At 47.1% G+C, this 23706-nt stretch overlaps 1 protein-coding gene across 1 annotated transcript in view; it reads left to right on the top strand.

Annotated features, from left to right (window-relative positions):
- The window catches only part of pcsk2 (proprotein convertase subtilisin/kexin type 2), a 65160-nt gene that overhangs the window by 21821 nt on the left and 19633 nt on the right, over positions 1-23706 (top strand). The window contains exons 3-6 of the mRNA XM_055631817.1: positions 6884-6997; positions 12259-12367; positions 14481-14518; positions 22697-22773. Of these exons, the coding sequence (XP_055487792.1) occupies positions 6884-6997; positions 12259-12367; positions 14481-14518; positions 22697-22773 (338 nt within the window). The remainder of the gene's footprint in view (positions 1-6883; positions 6998-12258; positions 12368-14480; positions 14519-22696; positions 22774-23706) is intronic.

The raw sequence follows: 23706 nt of genomic DNA, 5'->3' as shown, positions 1-23706 counted from the left end.
CATCCGCCTTCCCAGCCGTTGTGACGTTAGCTCCACTAAGGTCAGCCATCGTCCTCCGCCTGTTCCACCGTTGAGGTCTAGGTTGGATTGGCTCTTTTTTCAGAGACCTCCCCCTCGACCCTACCGCCATGGGTGGCCCTACCAGGAGCATCGATAGCTCCAGACGGCATCGCTCTCAGATAATGCCACATAAATAAAATCAAGAGAATCTCAGGTACAATAGGTAGGGCAAAGGGGAAGATACAGAGTGCAGAATATAGTTCTCAGCATTGTAGCGCATCAGTTCCACAGACAAAGTCCGCAATTGGGTGGAGGTGAATCGGACAGTGCACTAGCTTATGGAAGGACCGTTCACAAGCCCAATAACAGAGGGGAAGAAGCTGTTCCTGAGTCTGGTTGTGTGTGTTTTCAAACTCCGTATCTTCCGGCAGCTGGGATCAGGGAGAAGAGGGAATGATCGGGATGCGATTTTATTTGTCAACTGAAGAAGGGTCTTGACCAGAAACATCACCTATCCATTTTCTTCGGAGATGCTGCCTGACCTGCGAAGTTACTCCAGCACTTTGTGTCTATCATTCTGATAAACCGCTGTTGAAACCTCTCCAAAGCCTCCACATCCTACCTGTAATGGGGGTGACCAGAACTGCACACAATACTCCAGTCGAACCATCATTTTATGAAGCCTTTAAAAAAAAACTGACATTAAAGGGTTTATTTCCAATATCCTTTGAATATTCTATCGTTCCATTACGGTTTTACTGGAATTGGGAAGGAATAGACTGTTTGTTTAGAGAATCAGCACGGAAACAGGCCCTTTGGCCCACCGAGTCCGTGTCGACCAGCGATCCCCGCATATTAACACTATCCTACACACACTGGGGACAATTTTACATTTATACCAAGCCAAGTAACCTGCAAACCTGTACGTCTTTGGAGTGTGGGAGGAAACCCACTGGAGTGGCTGGAGGTGGAAGATCATATTGTGAATCGTACAGGAAAGCGGTCGACTAGAGTCTGTGTTCCTAAACGCCATGCAGTTTGACAGTCTCCGTGGAGACAGACTGAAGCATTTACTGAGATGAATCCAGACGTAAATTGTTAAAATTGCTGTATTTTGCAGCCAGGGTCTGATTTAGCGGAGGAGCAGATTGCATCAAATCTTACCTTAATTCAATTCACTGCCATCAAGCAAAAAAACCCCAGTATCTTAAAGCAGTGACCATTGTGGCAGTGTAACTAAGCAAGCTTCACTTTGAGGTGGGTGAGTGATTTTGCCCCGGGCTTTAGGCTTGAGCACTGGTGACCTGGTCACTACCAGATTTTTTTTGGTGACATTTTCGGTGAATGTCGGCATCTGTCATAGGTCATTGCAGGTCGGCGAAAATGTTCAACATGTTGAAAATCCAGCGGCGACAGGTTTGTAGGTTAATTGGCTTCGGTAATAACAATTGTGAATTGTCCCTAGTGTGTAGGATAGTGCTAGTGTACAGGGAGCGCTGGTTGGCACCAACTTGGTGGTCTAAAAAGCCTGTTTCCACGCTGAAAATCTAAAATTAAAGATATCACAGCTAAATAAACCCCCTGTCTAATTTTAAGTCGCTAATTGATCTAGTAATTACTGCTGGTTGTGGGAGCTGTAAAAGGATGTGTTTCCGAACTTTGCCCTTGAATGTCCTACAGTATCTCTGCACTTTCCCTTGCAACCGCAGGAAATGCTACACTTGTTGCTTTATCTCCCCCCATGACTCCATTCAAGGACCCCGACTGTCGCTCCAGGTGAGGCAGAGGTTCACCTGCATCTCCTCCAACCTCATCTATTGCATCCGCTGCTCTAGGTGTCAGCTGCTCTACATCGGTGAGACCAAGCGTAGGCTTGGCGATCGTTTCGCCCAACACCTCCGCTCAGTTCGCAATAACCAACCTGATCTCCCGGTGGCTCAGCACTTCAACTCCCCTTCCCATTCCGAATCCGACCTTTCTGTCCTGAGCCTCCTCCATGGCCAGAGTGAGTCCTACCGCAAATTGGAGGAGCAGCGCCTCATATTTCGCTTGGGTAGTTTACACCCCAGCGGTATGAACATTGACTTCTCCAATTTCAGGTAGTCCCTGCTTTCTCCCTCCTTCCCCTCCCCTTCCCAGCTCTCCCTCAGCCCACTGTCTCCGCCTCTTCCTTTCCTCTTCCCTCCCCCCCCCCCCCCCCCCCCCCCTCCACCCCCACATCAGTGTGAAGAAGGGTCTCGACCCGAAACGTCACCTATTCCTTCACTCCATAGATGCTGCCTCACCCGCTGAGTTTCTCCAGCATTTTTGTCTACCTACAATATCTCTGTGTTCTTTTGGCTTTTGACCTCATGAGTTTTGGTTGCCCCGTTATAGCAAATAAGTTGTTAAGGTGGAGGAATTTCTTTAGTCAGAGGGTGGTGAATCTGTGGAATTCATCGCCACAGAAGGCTGTGGAGGCCAAGTCAGTGGATATTTTTAAGGCGCAGATTGGCAGATTTGTTATTAGTAAGGATGTCAGTGGTTATGGGGAGAAGGCAGGAGAATGGGGTTATGAGGGAGAGATAGATCAGCCATAATTTTATGGTAGAGTAGATTTGATGGGCCGAATGGCCTAATTCTGCTCCTAGAATGTATGACCTTATGTTCCGTAAAGGGCCTGTCCCACTGTACGAGGTAATTCAAGATCTCTCCCGAGTTTTTAAAAAATCAAACTCGTGGTAAGTACGTAGAATGTACGTAGCGGGTACGTCGGAGCTCGGAGACGTCTTTTAGCGGCTCGTAACGCTAGCGGCAGGTACTCGGGAAACACGGTGCTCGTGAAGACTGTCCACGAGAGCCCCAAGTACCTACGAGCGGCTATCTCCGAGTTGGAATCAGGGGAAACTCGGGAGAACTCTTGAATTACCTCGTACATTGGGACAGGCCCTTATAGCTGCAAGCCCGTTGAGAGGAAACTAGGAATCACTAAACCCTGGGTGATTCCCCTCTGTTGTAAACGCTTTTATTACAAAACTTCAGTTTTCAGGGAAAGTAGAAACCAAAGTGATTCAGTCCCTTCAGACTAAAGTCAAGTGGCTGAGGCCAAACTACAAGCCTATGCATAGGCTACAAATTGATTAAATTGGATTGGAAAACAGGCATGAAATACACACTGTGATTTCTGAATGTAATGTACCTCATGCAAGCAAAGGTTGCTCTGCTTTTCACTCGAGAATAACCCTGAATGCTTATTTCATTTGATAACGAAAATGATTGATATGAAATGAGGTGTTATGGAAGACTTATTCAGCCTGGGAAAGCATCCAATATTACCAAGATATATGACTCAGGCTGGTCTTATCCATTCGAACAGATTCACAGTGTTATCTCGTAGTGACCAAAAAGCTGCTGATAAATACGTGCTTATAAAAATGAAAATTAGATGCCATTCTTTTAATCTAACACAGAAAATGCTGAAAGATTTCTGGCAATCTGAAACATTCATTGTTTCTCTTTGGACAGATGGAATTCTTTGCCACGAAAGGCTGTGGAGGCCAAGTCAATGGATATTTTTAAGGCAGAGATAGATAAATTCGTCATTAGTACGGTGGTCTGTGGTTACGGGGAGAAGGCAGGAGAATGGGTTTGAGGGGGAGAGTTAGATCAGCCATGATTGAATGGCGGAGTAGATTTGATGGGCCGAATGGGCCGAACTGATCCGAGGAAGGTTACCCATATTTTTTCTGTTTTTTGTTTTCGATTTCGAGTGTCGGCGGTTATTTTTTGATGGACCAATTCTTTTAATCCTGTCAAAGAGTCGTGGTGATACAGTGTGGAAACTGGCCCTTCGGCCCAACTTGCCCACACCGGCCAACATGTCCCAGCTACACTTGTCCCACCTGACCACGTTTGGTCCATATCCTTCCCAACCTGTGATCTGAGCGCAGGTATATGGGACTAGGGGAGAATATGTGTTCGGCACGGACTAGAAGGGCCGAGATGGCCTGTTTCCGTGCTGTAATTGTTATATGGTTATATGGTTAACCTGTCCTATCCATGGACCAATGCACCATGTGCCGTGTAATCTGTAATACTAGATAACTAGATCATAATAGCGTAAAACTGAATCTATAGTGCAAAGACAACAAGGTCTATAATAGGTCGTAGTTACTGGGATATTGGTTTGGGTTGAAGGTAGACACAAAATGCTGGAGTAACTCAGTGGGACAGGCAGCATCTCTGGAGAGAAGGAATGGGTGATGTTTCAGGTTGAGATCCTTCTCGACTCGAAACGTCACCCATTCCTTCTCTCTAGAGAGGCTGCCTGTCCCACTGAGTTACTCCAGTATTTTGTGTCTACCTTTGATTTATACCAGCACCTGCAGTTCCTTCCTGCACAGATTGACTGATTGATCGATCGATCTATTGATTGACTAACTGACTGATTAGTTGATTGGTTTATTGGTTTCTTGGTTGATTGATACAGCATGGAAACAGGCCCTTCAGCCCACCAGGTTTATGCTATGACCCTGTTCACGCTAGTTTTGTCTGATTCCACTTTCTCATCCACACACAACGCACTGGGGAGCAATTTACAGAGGGGCCAATTATCCTACAAACCCGCATGTCTTTGGGATAAACCAGAGGACCTGGAAGAAACCCACGTGGTCACAGGGAGAACGTGTAAACTCCACACAGACAGCACTCGTGGTCAGGATTGAACCCGGGTTTGTGGCGCTGTAAGACAATAGATGTACCAGCTTCCCCAGATCGATCAACGTGTTCTAGAGCCTGCTGGTCGCTGGGAAGAAGCTGTTCTTGAACCTGGAGACCATGAATGCCAGGCTCCTGTACTTTCTTCCCCATGTTACGAATGAAATGAGAGTGTGGCCAGTGTTGTGTGGGTCTTTACTGAGGCTGCCTGCCTCCCTGCCTCCCTGCCTTCCTGCCTGCCTGCCTGCCTTCCTGCCTGCCTGTTTGAGGCAGTGCCTCCTATAGATCCCTTTGATGCTGGACATTCATATGCTGGATGATCAGAATGTTTGTTTAAGGTAGACAAAAGTGCTGGAGAAACTCAGCGGGTGAGGCAGCATCTATGGAGCGAAGGAATAGGTGACATTTCGGGTCTTCAGTCTGAAGGAGGGTCTCGACCCGAAACGTCACCTATTCCTTCGCTCCATAGATGCTGCCTCACCCGCTGAGTTACTCCAGCAATTTTGTCTACCTTCGATTTTTCCAGCATCTGCAGTTTTTTCTTAAAAATAAAGTTTGTTTAAGTCGGGCGAGAATGTGTTGTTTGTCCCTGAACCGCTGCTCAGAATTTGTGCTCTTTCAGTGAATGGTTTAGTTCAGTTTATTGTCACGTGTACCGAGGAACAGTGAAAAGCTTCTGTTGCGTGCTAACCAGTTAGTAGAGACAATACATGATTACAATCGAGCCACAGTGGCTGAATAACCCCACACACGAACACTATCCTACACACACACACTAGGGACAATTTACAATTTTTTACCAAAGCCAATTAACCTACAAACCTGTATGTCTTTGGAGTGTGGAAGGAACCCGGAGCACCCGGAGAAAACCCACGCAGGTCACGGGGAGAACGTACAAACTCCGTACAGTCTGCACCTGTAGCCAGGACTGAACCTGGGCCTCCGGCACTGTGAGGCAGTGACTCTACCACTGCGCCACCGGGCCTCAGTAAGGTTTGAGGGGGATGTGGATCAAATACAGGCAAATGAGACTAGCTGAGTTTGGCATGTTGTCTGTCATGGACAAGCTGGTCAGGGGGGCCTGTTTCCACGCTGTATAACTCTATGAGCACCTTGTCATTCCAGTGAAACCCTTAAGGCGGGCAATTAAACGAGCCACGCGTGGTGAAAACAAAGAGAACTTTATTGCGCAGGGAACGATATCAACACACACGCGAATGGGGGAGTGATGACCCAGGTCAATAAACAATAGGTGCAGGAGTAGGCCATTCGGCCCTTCGAGCCATTCAATGAGTATAGAAGCTGGGATGTAATGTTAAAATTGTACAAGGCATTGGTGAGACCAAATCTGGAGTATGGTGTACAATTTTGGTCGCACAATTATAGGAAGGATGTCAACAAAATAGAGAGAGTACAGAGGAGATTTACTAGAATGTTGCCTGGGTTTCAACAACTAAGTTACAGAGAAAGGTTGAATAAGTTAGGTCTTTATTCTCTGGAGCGCAGAAGGTTAAGGGGGGACTTGATAGAGGTCTTTAAAATAATGAGAGGGATAGACAGAGTTGATGTGGACAAGCTTTTCCCTTTGAGAATAGGGAAGATTCAAACAAGAGGACATGACTTCAGAATTAAGGGACAGAAGTTTAGGGGTAATATGAGGGGGAACTTCTTTACTCAAAGAGTGGTAGCGGTGTGGAATGAGCTTCCAGTGGAAGTGGTGGAGGCAGGTTCGATTTTATCATTGAAAAATAAATTGGATGGGCATATGGATGAGAAGGGAATGGAGGGTTATGGTATGAGTGCAGGCAGGTGGGACTAAGGGGAAAAAAATTTGTTCGGCATGGACTTGTAGGGCCGAGATGGCCTGTTTCCGTGCTGTAATTGTTATATGGTTTTATGGTTATATGGTTAATGTGATCATGGCTGATCATCCCCAATCACTACCCCGTTCCTGCCTTCTCCCCATATTCCCTGACTCTGCTATCTTCACGAGCCCTATCTAGCTCTCTCTTGAAAGTATCCAGAGAACCGGCCTCCACCGCCTCCCGACTGCCAAGGGTTCGAATACAGGTGGCCTGACCACGGGTGGCGCCACACCCTTCTCTGTTACGTAACATCGCCATCGTCATTAACCTTGATCCCTAATGTAAATGTGTAAATGTGCTCCTGTATGTTGTTGATCTTGCAGGTGAAGCATGCGGTGCAGCAGGAAGCTTTCAACAGGAAGAAGAGAGGATATCGCAGCATCCATGACATCGGTATCACCATGAACGATCCTTTGTTTACCAAACAGTGGTATCTTGTAAGCAACATTTGATTCACATATATCACATTTAACGGCCCGCCCCGCTTACGCCAATATTTCAAAGGTAGACAAAAATGCTGGAGAAACTCAGTGGGTGAGGCAGCATCTATGGAGTGAAGGAATAGGTGACATTTACGGTCGAGACCCTTCTTCAGACTGATGTCGGGGCGGGGGCGGGAAGAAGAAAGGAAGAGGCGTAGACAGTGGGCTGTGGGAGAGCTGGGAAGGGGAGGGGAAGGAGGGAGAAAGCAGGGACTACCTGAAATTGGAGAAGTCAATGTTCATACCGCTGGGGTGTAAACTGCCCAAGCGAAATATGAGGTGCTGCTCCTCCAATTTGCGGTGGGACTCACTCTGGCCATGGAGGAGGCCCAGGACAGAAAGGTTGGATTCGGAATGGGAGGGGGAGTTGAAGTGCTGAGCCACCGAGCCAAAGAGACTCTTTGGGTGACTACTCATGACCATAAAGGCGTCACGTGTCGATCATGTCGCAAGGTGATGCCTGTATGGTCGTGAGTAGTCACCCAGAGTCGTGCCTTTTTCTGGTCACCGCTGGATTTTCAACATTTTCGGCGACCTGCTGTGACTATGACGGGTGGATAATGTCAGACACATTTATTATTGTTGTTTTTTATGGTCATAAGTGATAGGAGCAGAATTAGGACATTTGGCCCATCAAGTCTACTCCGCCATTCAATCATGCCTCCACAGCCGTCTGTGGCAAAGATATCCACAGATTCACCACCCACTGACTGAATAAATTCCTCCTCATCTCCTTCCCAAAAGAACGCCCTTTAATTCTGAGGCTGTGCCCTCTGGTCCTGGACTCTCCCACTAGTGGAAACCACCTCTCCACATCCACTCTGTCCAAGCCTTTCACTATTCAGTAAGTTTCTATGAGGTTGCCCGCTCATCCTTCTAAACTCCAGCGAGTACAGGCCCAGTGCCAACAAACGCTCATCATATGCTAACCCACTCATCCCTGGGCTGATTGTCGTAAACCTTCTCTGAACCCTCTACTGCGCCAGTGCATCTTTCCACAGACATGGGGCCCAGAATGTTTATACTTATTCCTCGAGAGAAAGGATGGGCTACTTTCGGCTCAGAACCCTTTGGGGAAATGGAACAAGCTGCCAGAGAAGATAGATGAGTCTATAATTCCCCAAACCTGGAAGGGCCGAATGGCCTACTCCTGCACCTATTGCCTATTGTCTATTGTCCATTGTCTATTGTCTATAACAACATTTAAAAGAAGATAGACACAAAATGCTGAAGTAATTCAGTGGGACAGGCTGCTGAGTTACTCCAGCATTTTGTGTCTATCTTCAGTGTAAACCAGCATCTGCAGTTCCTTCCTAAACATTTAAAAGACATTTGGACAGTATATGGACAGGAAATGTTTAGCGGGACAAACACAGGGCAAGTGTGAGTAGTGGAGAAGGGTGGCCTTAGTCAGTCTGTACATGTTGGGCTGAAGGGCCTGTTCCTGTGCTGCATGACCCTGTGACTCTATTTGTAATCACCTGTGTATTCAGTAGACTGATGACATGTGGGGGTCTGTAAACGTTCCCTGCAAGGTGGAACGGTGGTGCATCGGGTAGAGCTGCTGCCTCGCAGCGCCATAGACCCGTGTTCGATCCTGACCTCAACTGCTGTCTGTGTGGAGTTTGCACGTTCTCCCCGTGACTGCGTGGGTTCACTCCGGGTGCTCCGGTTTCCTCCCACATCCCAAAGGCGTGCGGGTTTGTAGGTTATTTGGCCGATGCAAATTGTCCCCTAGTGCATAGGGAGCAGATGAGGATGTAGAATAAAAAATATATTATGGATTCCTGGGCTAGGGTAGTTAGACCAATTCAAACGTTACTAATTATCGGCTGATGGAAGTGGCAAGGAAAACCCCAGCCAAGTGAGCAACACGGACACTTGGCTGTCCTCTCTCCACTTCCTTGAATACAGAATTACATGGTATTTTATACTGTTCTTTTGTCACCTAAGCACATTCTAAAGACATTAGTCATGGTCAAAGGTACAGTTAATACACATTACTACAGGATGCATCGGAGTTTGTCTCTTGTCAATCATCAGTCGCATCAAAGGCATCGGTCATTTGGTACAAGGCAGTCGCATCAAAGGCATTGGCCAGAGGGCATTGGAGGCCAAATCACTGGATGGATTTAAGAGTTAGATAGAGCTCTAGGGGCTGGTGGAATCAAGGGACATGGGGAGAAGGCAGGCACGGGTTATTGATTGGGAACGATAAGCCATGATCACAATGAATGGCGGTGCTGGCTCGAAGGGCCGAATAGCCTCCTCCTGCACCTATTTTCGATGTTTACATGTTTCTATCAGTCACTGCAAACCTCAAAGGCATCGGACATTGTCTCAATACCCCTCACAGGGACGAGTCTGGGCTTCTGTCTCTCATCAATTGGTAGACGCATTTCAACGTCATCGGTCATTGTCTTAATACACAGCAACCTGAGGCAAGCCTGGGCCTGCCTTTCCGTATCAATCTACTGGAGAAAAGCTTGCGTTAAGATGAAATATAAGTGTAATCTAGCCCAGGAATCCATAATATATTTTTATATTTTTAACAGCATTTAGCCTAATCAGGCATGGACTCGGTGGGCCGAAGGGCCTGTTTCCATCCTGCAGCTTTTAAATAAAACATCCAGACCCCCATTTACAAAAATTCCCCTCTCAAAACATCTCTGAAAAATGATAGACACAAAATGCTGGAGTAACTCAACAGGTCAGGCAGCATATGTGCAAAACAATTAGAGTCAGGACCCTTCTTCTGAAAGAAGAACCCTACTTACTGATATAAGACACTAATTTCTCCAATGTCCTCCAATATCACCTTGTGTGCTTTGAAATTCAAGATTCAAGATTCAAGATTCAATTTATTTGTCATTTGGACCCCTTGAGGTCCAAACAAAATGACGTTGAAATCACACTTTGTTTGAGAACACTCCCTCAGACAGTTCTATGATTTTATGAATATATGCATTTCTTCTGCTAAAGTAGCCTCATAAATACTACTTGCAGTTGTTGCCGTGGCAACGTGAATGGATGGGGAGGCACAAACTTCATCATGCCAGCATTGCTAAAAGCTAAATTCTCAATGAGTAAAATTGCATGTCAGTTCCCTCGAGATGATTAAACATTAATTTTGGTGGATTTCTTCATTGAGATACGAGTTAGATGATTATCAGGACATGTGGTCACGTTGGCGCAGCGGTAGAGTCGCCGCCTTCCAGCGCTGACAGCGCCAGAGAACACGGGTTCTCCCCGTGACCTGCGTGGGCTTTCTCCGAGACCTTCGGTTTCCTCCCACATTCTAAAGACATGCAGGTCTAGAGGCAGGAAACATGTTCCCGATGTCGGGGAAGTCCAGAACCAGGGGCCACAGGAATAGTATAGTTGCTGCCTCACAGAGCCACAGACCCAAGTTCGATCTTGCCTACGGGCGCTGTCTGTACGGAGTTTGCACGTTCTCCCCATGACCTGCGTGGGTTTTCTCCGGGTGCTCCGGTTTCCTCCCACACTCCAAAGGCGTCGAGATTTGTAGGTTAATTGGTTTGGAATACTAGTAAATTGTCCCTAGTGTGTGTAGGAATGCGTTAGTGTGCGGGGATCGCTGGTTGGCACGGACTCGGTGGGCCGAAGGGCCTGTTTCCACACTATATCTCTAATCTAAACTAAATTTGGACAGATACATGGATAAGAAAGGTTTAATGGGCCAAATATGGGCAGGTGGGACTAGTGTGGATGGGATATCTTGGTCAGCATGGGCAAGATGGGCTGAAGGGCCTGTTTCCACCTTGTATTACCCTTCACAGATGCTGCCTGATTCACAGAATTCCTCCAGCAATTCGTATTAGGTTCAGATTGTAAGCATCTGCAGCCTTTTGTGCCTCAAAGTAAAAAATAACAGGAAGGGTCTCATTTCCTCGCTAAGCTTTTCAGACCCAAATAATCTAACGCCCTGCAATAGATAGAAAAGTTCTATACAATTTTACCCCCATTATTTAGTTTTGGTTTGGTTTACAGATACAGCACGGAAACAGGTTCGTCAACCCTCCTAGTCCCACGCCGACCAGCGATCCCCGCACATTAACACACACTAGGGACAATTTTACATTTATACCAAGTCAATTAACCTACAGACAATAGACAATGGACAATAGGTGCAGGAGTAGGCCATTCGGCCCTTCGAGCCAGCACCGCCATTCAATGTGATCATGGCTGATCATCCCCAATCAGTACCCCGTTCCCGCCTTCTCCCCATATCCCCTGACTCCACTATCTTTAAGAGCCCTATCTAACTCTCTCTTGAAAGAATCCAGAGAACCGGCCTCCACCGCCCTCTGAGGCAGAGAATTCCACAGACTCACCACTTTCTGTGAGAAAAAGTGTTTCCTCATCTCCGTTCTAAATGGCTTACCCCTTATTCTTAAACTGTGGCCCCCGGTTCTGGACTCCCCCAACATCGGGAACATGTTTCCTGCCTCTAGCGTGTCCAAGCCCTGAACAATCTTATATGTTTCAATGAGATACCCACTCATCCTTCTAAACTCCAGAGTATACAAGCCCAGCTGCTCCATTCTCTCAGCATATGAAAGTCCCACCACTCCGCGGATAGCCTAGAGCTCCACAGAACCAGGCTAAGACTTATCGCAATTTACAAGGAGATTCACAAAATCACGCCATCAAATGTCCCGTCATCCCAGAGCAGCAACCGCCATGAAAAAGACAAATTAATGGTCCCTACATCATCAACGTTGCTACCAATATTCTCTTTACCCAAGGACGATAAGGAATGGAATGTTACCACCCAACACACGTGCTGCTCCCGATCTTAATTCATTTAAAAAGGGGATTGAGCAAGTAGATCTCCTCAACTTGGTCAGAAAGGCCGACTTCAAAATGTAAACGCTACTCTACTCACTCCGACCCGCGCAAGATAACCGCTGTTTGCGCAGTAATCAACCAGAACCAGAGCCAGGACCAGGTGCCCGGCGCTGCAAGGCAGCAACACTCCCTCTGCGCCACCGTGCGCCCTAACGTGCGTGAATGAGTGGTCGATGGTCAGCATGGACTGGGTGGGCAGTACGGCCTGTTTCCGTGCTGTATCGATAAAACTAAAACGTAATGAAAACCACTTGCGGGTGGTGACTAGAGTTAACGCTGGCGTGTAATGCCAAGGAACGGCTGGTGCCAATAACAAGACCTCTTTCATATTTTTGTCGCATTAGGTCAACACTGGGCAAATTGATGGAACTCCTGGATTAGACCTCAATGTGGCAGAGGCCTGGGAACTGGGTTACACGGGGAAAGGAGTCACCATTGCAATCATGGATGATGGTAAGCGCTAAATGAGAATATCTCCCGACGGTCTGCACCTCCGGGTCAATGCCTGTGGACGGTTATAGTGTTGCCAACAATCCGGTATTAGCCGGGACGTCCCGTACATTGGGCTAAATTGGTTTGTCCCATAAGGGACCCTCCTTGTCCCATATTTGACCGCTGCTACTCCTCTGGTTGAGGGGTCGGAGCGCCGCGCCCGGCCCTGCCTCACCCGTCCCGACGTAGTGCAGCCCGTGGAGTGCAGCAGCAGCAGCAGCGCCTCGCCCGTGGCCCCGTCGGTCGGTCGGCAGCCCGGCCAGCTGTCCGACCTTCGGACCTTCGCTGACCAACACCACCACCACCCCCTCCTTCTTACGGCTGATCATCGGTTCACGAGTTGGACGGGGCGCCGGACTTTGCGCGCGATATCGCGCGGCTCGGGCCAAAACTCCTCAGCTGGCCCCGCCGGCTGGGCTTTGTGTACAGTCCAGCACCCGGGGCCAACTCATCATTCACCCAGACACGGCCCAGTCGGTCAACGAATCGCCGTGGGGAATTTGTCCCGTATTTTGACCTCTTGTCCCTTGTTTGGGAGAGAGAGAGTTGGCCACCCAAACACTTTCACTACATGATGTATTTTGAGGAGGGGAAGCTTTGTGTTTTGGCATCTTTGCTAATCTCTGTGTAACTGTTTGCCATTCTGAAGTCATTACATGGACATGTTTTGCTCCACAAGTGGCTGCTACCAGTGAGTGGAGCAGAGACTGGAGTCCATCTTGGACATGTTGCTGGAGTAACTCAGCGGGTCAGGCAGCATCTCATAAATTCTAGGAGCTAGAACAAGGCCATTTGGTCCATCAAGTCTACTCCACCATTGGCTGATCCACCCTACACTCTCAACCCCATTCTCCTGCCTTCTCCTCATAACCCCTGATGCCCTTACAAATCATAAATATGCCACCCTCCACCTGACAAGTGTCCATTGACTTGGCCTCCACAGCCGCCTGTGGCAATGAATTCCAAAGATTCAACACCCTCTGACAAAATTAATTCCTCTTCATCTCCTTTTTAAAAATACGTCTAAAATTATGTGCCATTTCGGGTCAGGACCTTTCTTCTCGACCTGAAACATCACCTATCCAAGTTGACCAGAGATGCTGCCTGACCTGCCGAGTTACTCCAGCACTTTGGACTATTATCTAAATGGTGGCCGATTGGGAAAAGGGGAGATGCAGCGAGACCTGGGTGTCATGGTACACCAGTCATTGAAGGTAGGCATGCAGGTGCAGCAGGCAGTGAAGAAAGCGAATGGTATGTTAGCTTTCATAGCAAAAGGATTTGAGTATAGGAGCAGGGAGGTTCTACTGCAGTTGTTCAGGGTCTTGGTGAGACCACACCTGGAGTATTGCGTACAGTTTTGGTCTCCAAATCTGAAGAAGGACATTATTGCCATAGAGGGAGTGCAGAGAAGGTTCACCAGACTGATTCCTGGGATGTCAGGATTGTCTTATGAAGAAAGACTGGATAGACTTGGTTTATACTCTCTAGAATTTAGGAGATTGAGAGGGGATCTTATAGAAACTTACAAAATTCTTAAGGGGTTGGACAGGCTAGATGCAGGAAGATTGTTCCCGATGTTGGGGAAGTCCAGGACAAGGGGTCACAGCTTAAGGATAAGGGGGAAATCCTTTAAAACCGAGATGAGAAGAACTTTTTTCACACAGAGAGTGGTGAATCTCTGGAACTCTCTGCCACAGAGGGTAGTTGAGGCCAGTTCATTGGCTATATTTAAGAGGGAGTTAGATGTGGCCCTTGTGGCTAAGGGGATCAGGGGGTATGGAGAGAAGGCAGGTACGGGATACTGAGTTGGATGATCAGCCATGATCATATTGAATGGCGGTGCAGGCTCGAAGGGCCGAATGGCCTCTACTCCTGCACCTAATTTCTATGTTTCTATGTTTGTGTCTTTCTTTCTCGTGTATTAACCAGCATCTGCAGTTCTTTGCTTCTACAGCATGAATGTGCGATTATGCCTTGTATACCACGGTGTTTGTAGCTCAGCTGGTTAATGCTTTGGAAATTCGCCATCCTCAACCTTCAATAGTTTAACCTATTTATTATTTAATTGCAGGGATCGATTACTTACACCCTGACTTAGCAGACAACTATGTAAGTACCCAATAGCTTTCCCTGTCAGTTTTATTATAACTTTTGTTATGAAATGTCGATTAATTGATAAATGACACAAGGACCAAGATTTATTTTTAATACAAAATGCTTTTATTCAGAACAAACAAAAATACAAATTAGTAACAGGATCAAAGAATGCCTATATTAGTAGTTTATAAACAAAGTTATCAAATTTAAATATTAACATTTCTAGGGGAAGGCAGCCGACCCCTGCCCGCTGCCTGGACCAGGCGAATGGCCATCTTGACCAGGCCCAGGAGCAGACCACCCCTCCTCGCTCCCGACCCTCCCCCCTCTGTACCGGGTGCCCAGAAATCAGTAGCGTTGGACTAAAGTGGAGCCAAACCTTGAGGAGCAGCCCCTTCAGATACTCGAATAGGGGCTGCGACCTCTCACGCTGCACGTAGACGTGGAACACGGTTTCTTCCTCACCGCAGAAGGAACAGACGGGGGACAAGTCCATGAACCGGCTCAAGGACGTGTTACAGGCCACTGCTTTGTGCGACACTCTCCACCCCAGGTCCCCGATGTAAAGGGGCAGAGACCTCCACTGGGGACCGCTCCCCTCGTCAGGTGGTGACACGGGCCGCCAGGGTGTATCTGGACGGAAGACGAGGGTGAGGAAGTGGAGAGGGTGCAGGAGCAGCCTGTACAGTGCACGTCTCTCCACGTCACGGAACGGCACACTGGGCATCTCTGAAAGGCGGCTCATGTTGCATGGGACAGGTACCAAGATGGGTGCTGCAGTGATGCAGTTGCTGCCTCACGGCACCAGAGGCCCAGGTTCAATCCTGACCTCAGGTACTGTCTGTGTGGAGTTTGCAGGTTCACCCCGCAACTGTGTGGGTTTCCTCCGGGTGCTCCGGTTTCCAGCAACATCCCAAAGAACGTGCGGGTTTGTTGGTTAATCGGCCCTCTGTAAATTGCCCCCTAGTGTGTAGGGAGTGGATGAGAAGGAACGAGTGTGAACGGGCGATCATTGGTCGGTATGGACTCGGTGAACCGAAAACATGTTCCCGATGTTGGGGGAGTCCAGAATCAGGGGCCGCAGTTTAAGAATAAGGGGTGAGCCATTTAGAACGGAGACAGGGAAACACTTTTTCACACAGAGAGCTGTGAGTCTGTGGAATTCTCTGCCTCAGAGGGCGGTGGAGGCCAGTTCTCTGGATACTTTCAAGAGAGAGTTAGATAGGGCTCTTAAAGATAGCGGAATCAGGGGATATGGGGAGAAGGCAGGAACGGGGTACTGATTGTGGATGATCAGCCATGATCACATTGAATGGCGGTGCTGGCTCGAAGGGCTGAATGGCCTCCTCCTGCACCTATTGTCTATTGCGTGCTAGCCACAGAAGCAGATCTACAAACACATTTTACAATCGCTCCACGCTATTAAATCTCTGCCCCTACAACATTTGTCACCTAATCATGTATCTGTACATGAATGGCTCGATTGTAATCATGTATTGTCTTTCCGCTGACTGGTTAGCACGCAACAAAAGCTTTTCACTGTACCTCGGTACACGTGACAATAAACTGAACTGTAAACTGTAAACTGACCTGCGGAGTCACTGAGATACCATCAGTAAACGGCTTTTCCACGTACACACTGCTACATTCAGCCGCTCCACTTAAACACCTCGCAGCTTCCATCGACACAAATACCGCAATCTAATTCCTTTTTTCACAATGAATAATGAAAGGCAATTATACATTGATGTCACCAGCACACATTTTCAAAACTAACATGAAATAAAATTACAATCCTGCTTCAGTATAGCTCCAGAATAAGCAAAACAGTAAACACACCCTAGAGATTCAGTCTGAATCAGAGTCTCGGCCCGAAACGTCGCCTATTCCTTCGCTCCATAGATGCTGCCTCGCCCGCTGAGTTTCTCCAGCATTTTTGTCTACCAGATATTTCTGATTCATTAATCCCGAATATCTGATACTGTCTGATTTCAAAATAATTTCTCTCAACATGACTTAGAGGAGATTTTCATTTTTCAATGCGGAGTCTTGTCTGAACAAGTATCAGATTTATTGCAACGGAAGAAATGGCCTTTCAGCTGTGAAATATTGAATGTCAAATATAACCCCAGGCTTACTAAAGAAGGTCAATGATATAATGTGTTTTAAAGTTGCTTTGTATTCTCAATTTCATCTTAGAATAAATGCTAAATTGATCAAAGATCACTGGATTTATTTTATAACAACCTTGGCTTTTCCCATTATATAATGGAAAATTCAGCTTAATTCAAATATATCAGTACTAGGGTTAATTGGCTTTGGTAAATTGTAAAATTGTCCCTAGTGTATGTGTGTGTGTGTACATGTAGTGTACAGGGATTAATCGCTAGTCGGTGTGGACTCGGTGGGCCTAAAGGCCTGATTCCACGCTGTATCTCTAAAGTCTAAAGCAAAACAGAATATAATTTCTAAGGGGAGGAACTGCAGGTCTTCAGAAGCTCGTGTCTTTGTTCATGAATTATAGAACATTTCCATTCAATCAGGAACAGGCAGTAAAGAGGGGAAGTGTGAGCTGAAGTCTCTTTTCGTGTTGTATAGATCTATCACTATCACTCTACAGTAGGGTCAAGTCAAGTCAAGTCACATGCATTCATCACATACACAATGAAGTGCAGTGATATGAATTTGCCAGCAGTGGTACAATAAAAAAGAACACACAATACACAATAAAAATTTAACACAAATTTCCACCACAGAATTCATCACTGTGGCGGAAGGCACAAAGTTTAGTCAGTCCTCCTCCATTTTCCCCCGTGGTCGGGACCACAACCCTCCACAGTTGCCGCTGCGGGCGGCCAGATGTACAGACAAGGTAAGTCCTGAATCGGTGCTTCCCCACCGGAGACCGCAGCTTCAAGATGGTGCAGGCCGCAGGGCCGGCGGTCAGAGCTTCTCTCCAGGGATCCCCGGTGAGGGATCCCGCTCCGGATGGTAAGTCCCTGCCACATCCGTGGTAGATGTAGGCCGCGGGCCAGCGATGGGAGCTTTTCTCCTCCCGGGGTCCCCAACGAGAGATCCCGCGCCAGCTGGAGCTCCACAGACCGTGGCTTCAGGCTGCCTGTTGGTTGGTTTGTAATGCAGGCTTCCAGGAGTGCTAAAGTAGGGAAATGTCTGAGATACACCTTCTAGCTGCAGCCTGCTTATTTGTGACAATGGATATTAACCTTGAAGAACGTATACATCAAAGTCACAAGACTGATTCATAAGCTTCTGAGAAGCTATTGAGGAGGGGAGGGACATACTCATTGAGGCTTAGAAGAATGGCTGGTCGTATCATCGATCCCTGAGATTCTGAGATTGGTTGACGCGGTAAATGTCAGGAGACTCCGTCCAATCTTTGTGGAATGAAGACAGAGGGTGGGGAATCTGTGGGATTCTTTGCCATAGACGGCTGTGGAGCCCAAGTCAATGGATATTTTTAAGGCAGAGATAGATAGGTTCTTGATTAGTACAGGTGTCAGGGGTAGGAGAATGGGGTTAGGAGGGAGAGATGGATTGAATGGTGGAGTAGACTCGATGGGCTGAATGGCCTAAATTCTGCTCTTTTCACTTATGAACTTATGAAGAACCAGGGAGGCTTTATCCTCGGAGTAAGAGCTGAACCATTTGACTTGGATGAGGAGAAATTTCTTAACTTGGACGACTGAATTTTTGGAATAATCTGGTTTAGTTTAGCTTAGTTTATTGTTGTCACGTGCACAGAGGTACAGTGAATGGCTTTTGTTTGTGTGCTAACCCCGTCAGAGAAGTTTAGAAGGATTTAGAAGGATAGTTTAGAAGGATGAGAGGAAATCTTATTGAAACATATAAGATCATTAAGGGTTTGGACACACTAGAGGCAGGAAACATTTATCTAAGGGGCTCTAGGGGCTAGTGGAGTCAAGGGATATGGGGAGAAGGCAGGCACGGGTCATTGATAAGGAACGATCAGCCATGATCACAATAGAATAGTTTCTAGAATAGTTTCTTTATTGTCATTGTAACATGAACCATGTACAACGAAATTTAAAAATGTCAGCCAGTCAGTGCACCATTCAAACATTTCTAAAAGCTAACGATACATACAAGGTAAAATATTAAAAGATAAACAACTAAAATAAATATCACGAAAATAGCACCACACATAAACACCCAACCCTCCATCCTTCTGTCGATTTCACAGTGTACCACAGTCCCTTAGTATGTATCGCCCCTGCGTTCCTTGGCGGCTACATTTAGTGCTTTTATAGCAGTGGGGTAAAAACTGTTTTTAGTCTGTTTGGCCTTGTCCTTGTAGATCTGTACCGTCTGCCTGACGGCAACAGTTCAAACAGGGAGTGTCCGAGGTGGGAAATGTCCTTTATAATACTCTGGGATTTTTTGATGCAGCGGGAACTGTGCAATGAATGGCGGTGCTGGCTCGAAGGGCCGAATGGCCTCCTCCTGGACCTATAGTCTATTATCCCTCACCCTTCTGTCCATCTATCAGTACAAATGTCTTTAAAAACCTTAATTGGATTAACTTCGATAGCTTCTTCTGGCTGCTCATTCCAGATGCAGACTACCCTCTTAGTGAAAACGTTCCTCCCTGAAGTTCCTCTTTGATCTCTCCCCACTCACCTTAAACCTATCTCCTCTAGTTGTAGAATCCTCTATCCTGGGACAAAGACTGTGTGTGTGTATACTTGATCCGTGGCCCCCCGTGATCTTGTACACCTCAATAAAGTCACCCCTCAGCCTCCTACGCTCCAAAGGTACATCTCAATTAAAGTCATGGAAATCCTTTCATAACAAACTATGTTCTACTGTTTGGGTCATAAGGTCACAAGTGATAGGAGTATAAAGTCTACTCCACCATTCAATCATGGCTGATCTCTCTCCCCTGCCTTCTCCCCATAACCCCTGACACCCATACTAATCAAGAATCTATCTATCTCTGACTTGGCCTCCACAGCCTCTGCGGCAAATAATTCCGCAGATTCACCACCCTCTGACTAAAGGAATTTATCCTCACCTCCTTCCTATAAGAACGTCCTTTAATTTTGAAGCTGTGACCTCTGGTCCTAGACTCTCCCACCAGTGGAAACATCCTCTCCACATCCACTCTATCCGAGCCTTTCACTATTCTGTACATTTCAGTGAGGTCCCCCCCCCCCCCCCCCTCATTCTTCTAAACTCCAGTTTAAGGCACTAGCCCAATTATTTCCTGATTCTCAACGCCTTGTCCACTGATGGAGTAATACACATTTCTTGTGAAAGTAATTGCCAGAAATATATATGAAAAATTAAGTGAACTGCGTTTTATTTCATTATTTTTGACGTGAAGCAGATTGGGTTTCAGCAAGGCAAACTGATCATATGTACCCGTTTTGGAATTTCACTGTAATTCGACAAGAGTGTTGGAGAAACAGAGGCAGGTTCACTAGGGATTGTCAATTGCGTTTGGTGATTTTTCTTCTAATTCGATCAGGGAGCGATGATTGGTACAGGGCCTGGTGGAGCAGCAGGTTCATATGTTGCCCTTGTCACATTAAACCTCACTTTACCCTGGACACAGATCTTGCTGTTGTTGAGGAGGCTCTTGATCCACCAACAGCTGAACCATACTGAGCATCCCACAAAGAACTGCAGACGCTGGTTTGGCACCAAAGATAGACACAAAGTGCTGGAGTAACTCAGAGGGTCAGGCAGTATCTCCGGTGACAGTGAAGAGAATCTGAAGCAGTGTCCCGATCTGGAACATCACCTCTCCATGTTTTCCAGCGATGCTGCCTGACCTGCTGAGTTGAGTTTCGTTTATTGTCAGGTGTACGTTGATAATCCTTTGTTGCGGGCTAACCAGCCAGCGGGAAGGCAATCCATGATTACAATCGAGCCATTCACCCCGACCCATTCACTAATGCATTCATAAGCTCATAGGTTGTAGGGGCAGAATTAGGCCATTCGGCCCATCATGTTTACTCCGCCATTCTATCATGGCTGATCTATCTTTCCCTCTGCAATGACCTATGACGGGTGCCGGAAGTCGCTGAAAAAGTTGTGTAAGTGGGACAGTCCCTTAATTCCTCCCTCTTCGCCATTCAGATGCTCCTGGACACTTGCCTATTTGAACAAATGCACCCAGTTTCCCTGTCTAACATTCCTCAAGTGTCAAATTCTGTATCATTTTACTATCAAAAAGCTACAAGGACAAAGCTGTTTCTACTCAAGTTTTTTGCTTCCAACAATAATGTTAATATTTAATCACTCAACGGCCTTTACTTTAAACTGACATTGACATTGACGTTTTAACTTAAATGTCAGTTTAAAGTATTGGCCGTTGAGTGAATCCCATGGGCAGTCACGACCAAAGTGTTGGACCTGTCGTTAGCGTTACGAGTTCCGACGATCCCGCTAGGTTAATTCTGCGCAATTACCACGAGTTTGATTTGTTTTAAACTTGGGATCACACGTGGGTGGACCCGCACCGTGAGACGGGGCCTTTACAAGTTAAAATGAAATCAATATAACTTTTGCAGCAGTGGCCTTCAGGACAGACTGACAGAAGATATATTGGTGTTTTTAACAGTACAGTGAGGATTGAATAGAAGTCATGGTACCTCCAACAAGGAGCAGCAGCTGCCCAGACGGCTTCAGCAGCCCAGGAAGTGTCGTTTATCAGCTGAAGTGAAATGTGCCTTTAAGCCCCTGTCCCACAGGCCATTTTGTCGGCGACTACAGGCGATTAGGCTGTCACCACATGTTCGCAGGGTGATGCCTGTACGGTTGTGAGTCGTCTCCTCAAGTCGCCTAAAGAGTCGTAACGTTTATCTGGTCGCCGCTGGATTTTGAAATGTTCAAAACCTTTCGGCAACTGTGGGCTTGACGTAGCTGGTCTTCTCCTGACGTAGGTGCTGTCGTAGTTTGTCGCCAGGTGCCGACTCGGTGAATTCTACTGGTGACTACCTACGTCAACCGGTGACAGGTACCGGCGACTGAATTGTCCTCAGTTGTCACCGACAGCGTCGTTGCTTGTTGTAGCTTGTTGCGGGTGGACGTAGGTTGTCGTCCTAATGGGTCGCTGGTTGTCGGTAGCTTGCCGTAGCTTGACTAGGTGCTAGCTTGTCGTAGACACTGCCGTGGGGGGAGTCCAGTCACTGCTTTTACGGTGACAGTCGCTGGCAATCGCCTAAATGGGACAGGCCCTTTAGTTTAGGAAGGAACTGCAGGTGCTGGTTTACACCGAAGATAGAAACAAAATACTGGAGTAACTCAGCGGGACAGAAATGGGCGACGTTTCGGGTCGAGACCCTTCATTCTATCTGGAGATGCTGCCTGTCCCACTGAGTTACTCCAGTATTTTGTGCCTCAAGGGCCTGTCCCACTGTACAAGCTAATTCAAGAGTTCTCCCGTGTTTCTCCTGATTCGAACTCGGAGATTTACGGTAACAACCGCTCGTAGGTACTCGGGGCTCTCGTGGACATTTTTCACATTTGCTGAAGAGCTTGCCGCGTTTCCCGAGTACCTGCCGTTAACGTTACGAGCCGCTGAGAGACGTCCCCGAGCTTCGATGTGCCCGCTACGTACATTCTACATACTTACCACTAGTTCGATATTTTTTTAAACTCGGGAGAGCTCTTGAATTACCTCGTACAATGGGACAGCCCCTTAAGTTTAGTTTAAAGAAACAGACCCTTCGGCCCATCGAGTCGACGCCAACAACGATCCCCGCACATCAACACTACCCTACACACACTAGGGACAATCTTTGTAAGTTCCTTGTCTCTCCCGATTACGTGAATCTCCCCTCTCCCATCAGGCAAAAGGTACAGGAGTGTGAAAACGCACACCTCCAGATTCAGGGACAGTTTCTTCCCGGCTGTTATCAGGCAACTGAACCATCCTACCACAACCAGAGAGCAGTTGGTGACCTTCGGACTGTCTTTGATCGGACTTTGCTGGCTTTACCTTGCACTAAATGTTATTCCCTTATCATGTATCTGTACACTGTGAATGGTTCGATTGTAATCACGTATTGTCTTTCTGCTGACTGGTTAGCGTGCAACAAAAGCTTTTCACTGTACCTCGGTTACACGTGACAATAAACTGAACTGGACCAAAAGTATTTTATCCATTTAAGTTTACATCTTGTGTTTCTTTTTATCTTGCAGAACGCAGAAGCCAGCTACGACTTCAGCAGCAATGATCCCTATCCCTATCCCCGCTACACGAAGGATTGGTTTAACAGGTAGATGGATACATAACTCAGGCATTCCTTGTGAGCTCAGGAAGTCTCTAATGGAAGCTTGTATGAAGGAGAATACAGACTGAATGTGATAGGAAACTGAATGGTGATCAATGATAGTCGAGAGCACCATCTGTCTGCGTTATCTTTAGGCATTGATTTTCTTAACCACGCGTTCTAACTAAAGCATTTGAAAGTACTTTGTATTATACTTTTTCATCCATTTACTATTGAATTTGTCTCTGGGAGTTTAAAGTCATGTTTTTCATGCTACTGATTCACAAATGTGCTCAGACGTACCTTTTGATCAAATATCTCGCAGCTGGATATAGAGAAAGGACTTGTTTTTCTGCTTAGATGGTATAGTAGAGTCTCGACCCGAAACGTCACCTATTTCTTCTATCCAGAGATGCTGCCTGTCCCGCTGAGTAACTCATTCAAGAAGGAACTGCAGATGCTGGAAAATCGAAGATAGATAAAAGTGCTGGAGAAACTCAGCGGGTGCAGCAGCATCTATGGAGCGAAGGAGATAGGCAACGTTTCGGGTCGAGTCCCTTCTTCAGACTGATGCAGGTGGGGGGAGGGGGGGGGGGGGGAAGAAGAAAGGAAGAGGAGGAGCCCGAGGGCTGAGGGAGAGCTGAGAAGGGGAGGAGACAGCAAGGGCTACCGGATATTGGAGAAGTCAATGTTTATGCCGCTAGGGTGCAGACTGCCCAAGTGGAATATGAGGTGCTGTTCCTCCAGTTTCCGGTGATGCTCACTCTGGCCATGGAGGAGGCCCAGGACAGAAAGGTCGGATTTGGAATGGGAGGGGGAGTTGAAGTGCTGAGCCACCGGGAGATCAGGTTGGTTAATGCGGACCGAGCGGAGGTGTTGGGCGAAACGATCGCCAAGGCTACGCTTGGTCCCACCGATGAGTAACTCCAGCTTTTTATG

Source organism: Leucoraja erinacea, unplaced genomic scaffold (genome assembly GCF_028641065.1).
Source record: "Leucoraja erinacea ecotype New England unplaced genomic scaffold, Leri_hhj_1 Leri_92S, whole genome shotgun sequence".
Taxonomy (NCBI): Eukaryota; Metazoa; Chordata; class Chondrichthyes; order Rajiformes; family Rajidae; genus Leucoraja; species Leucoraja erinaceus.
This window is presented reverse-complemented; position numbering and strand designations above follow the sequence as displayed.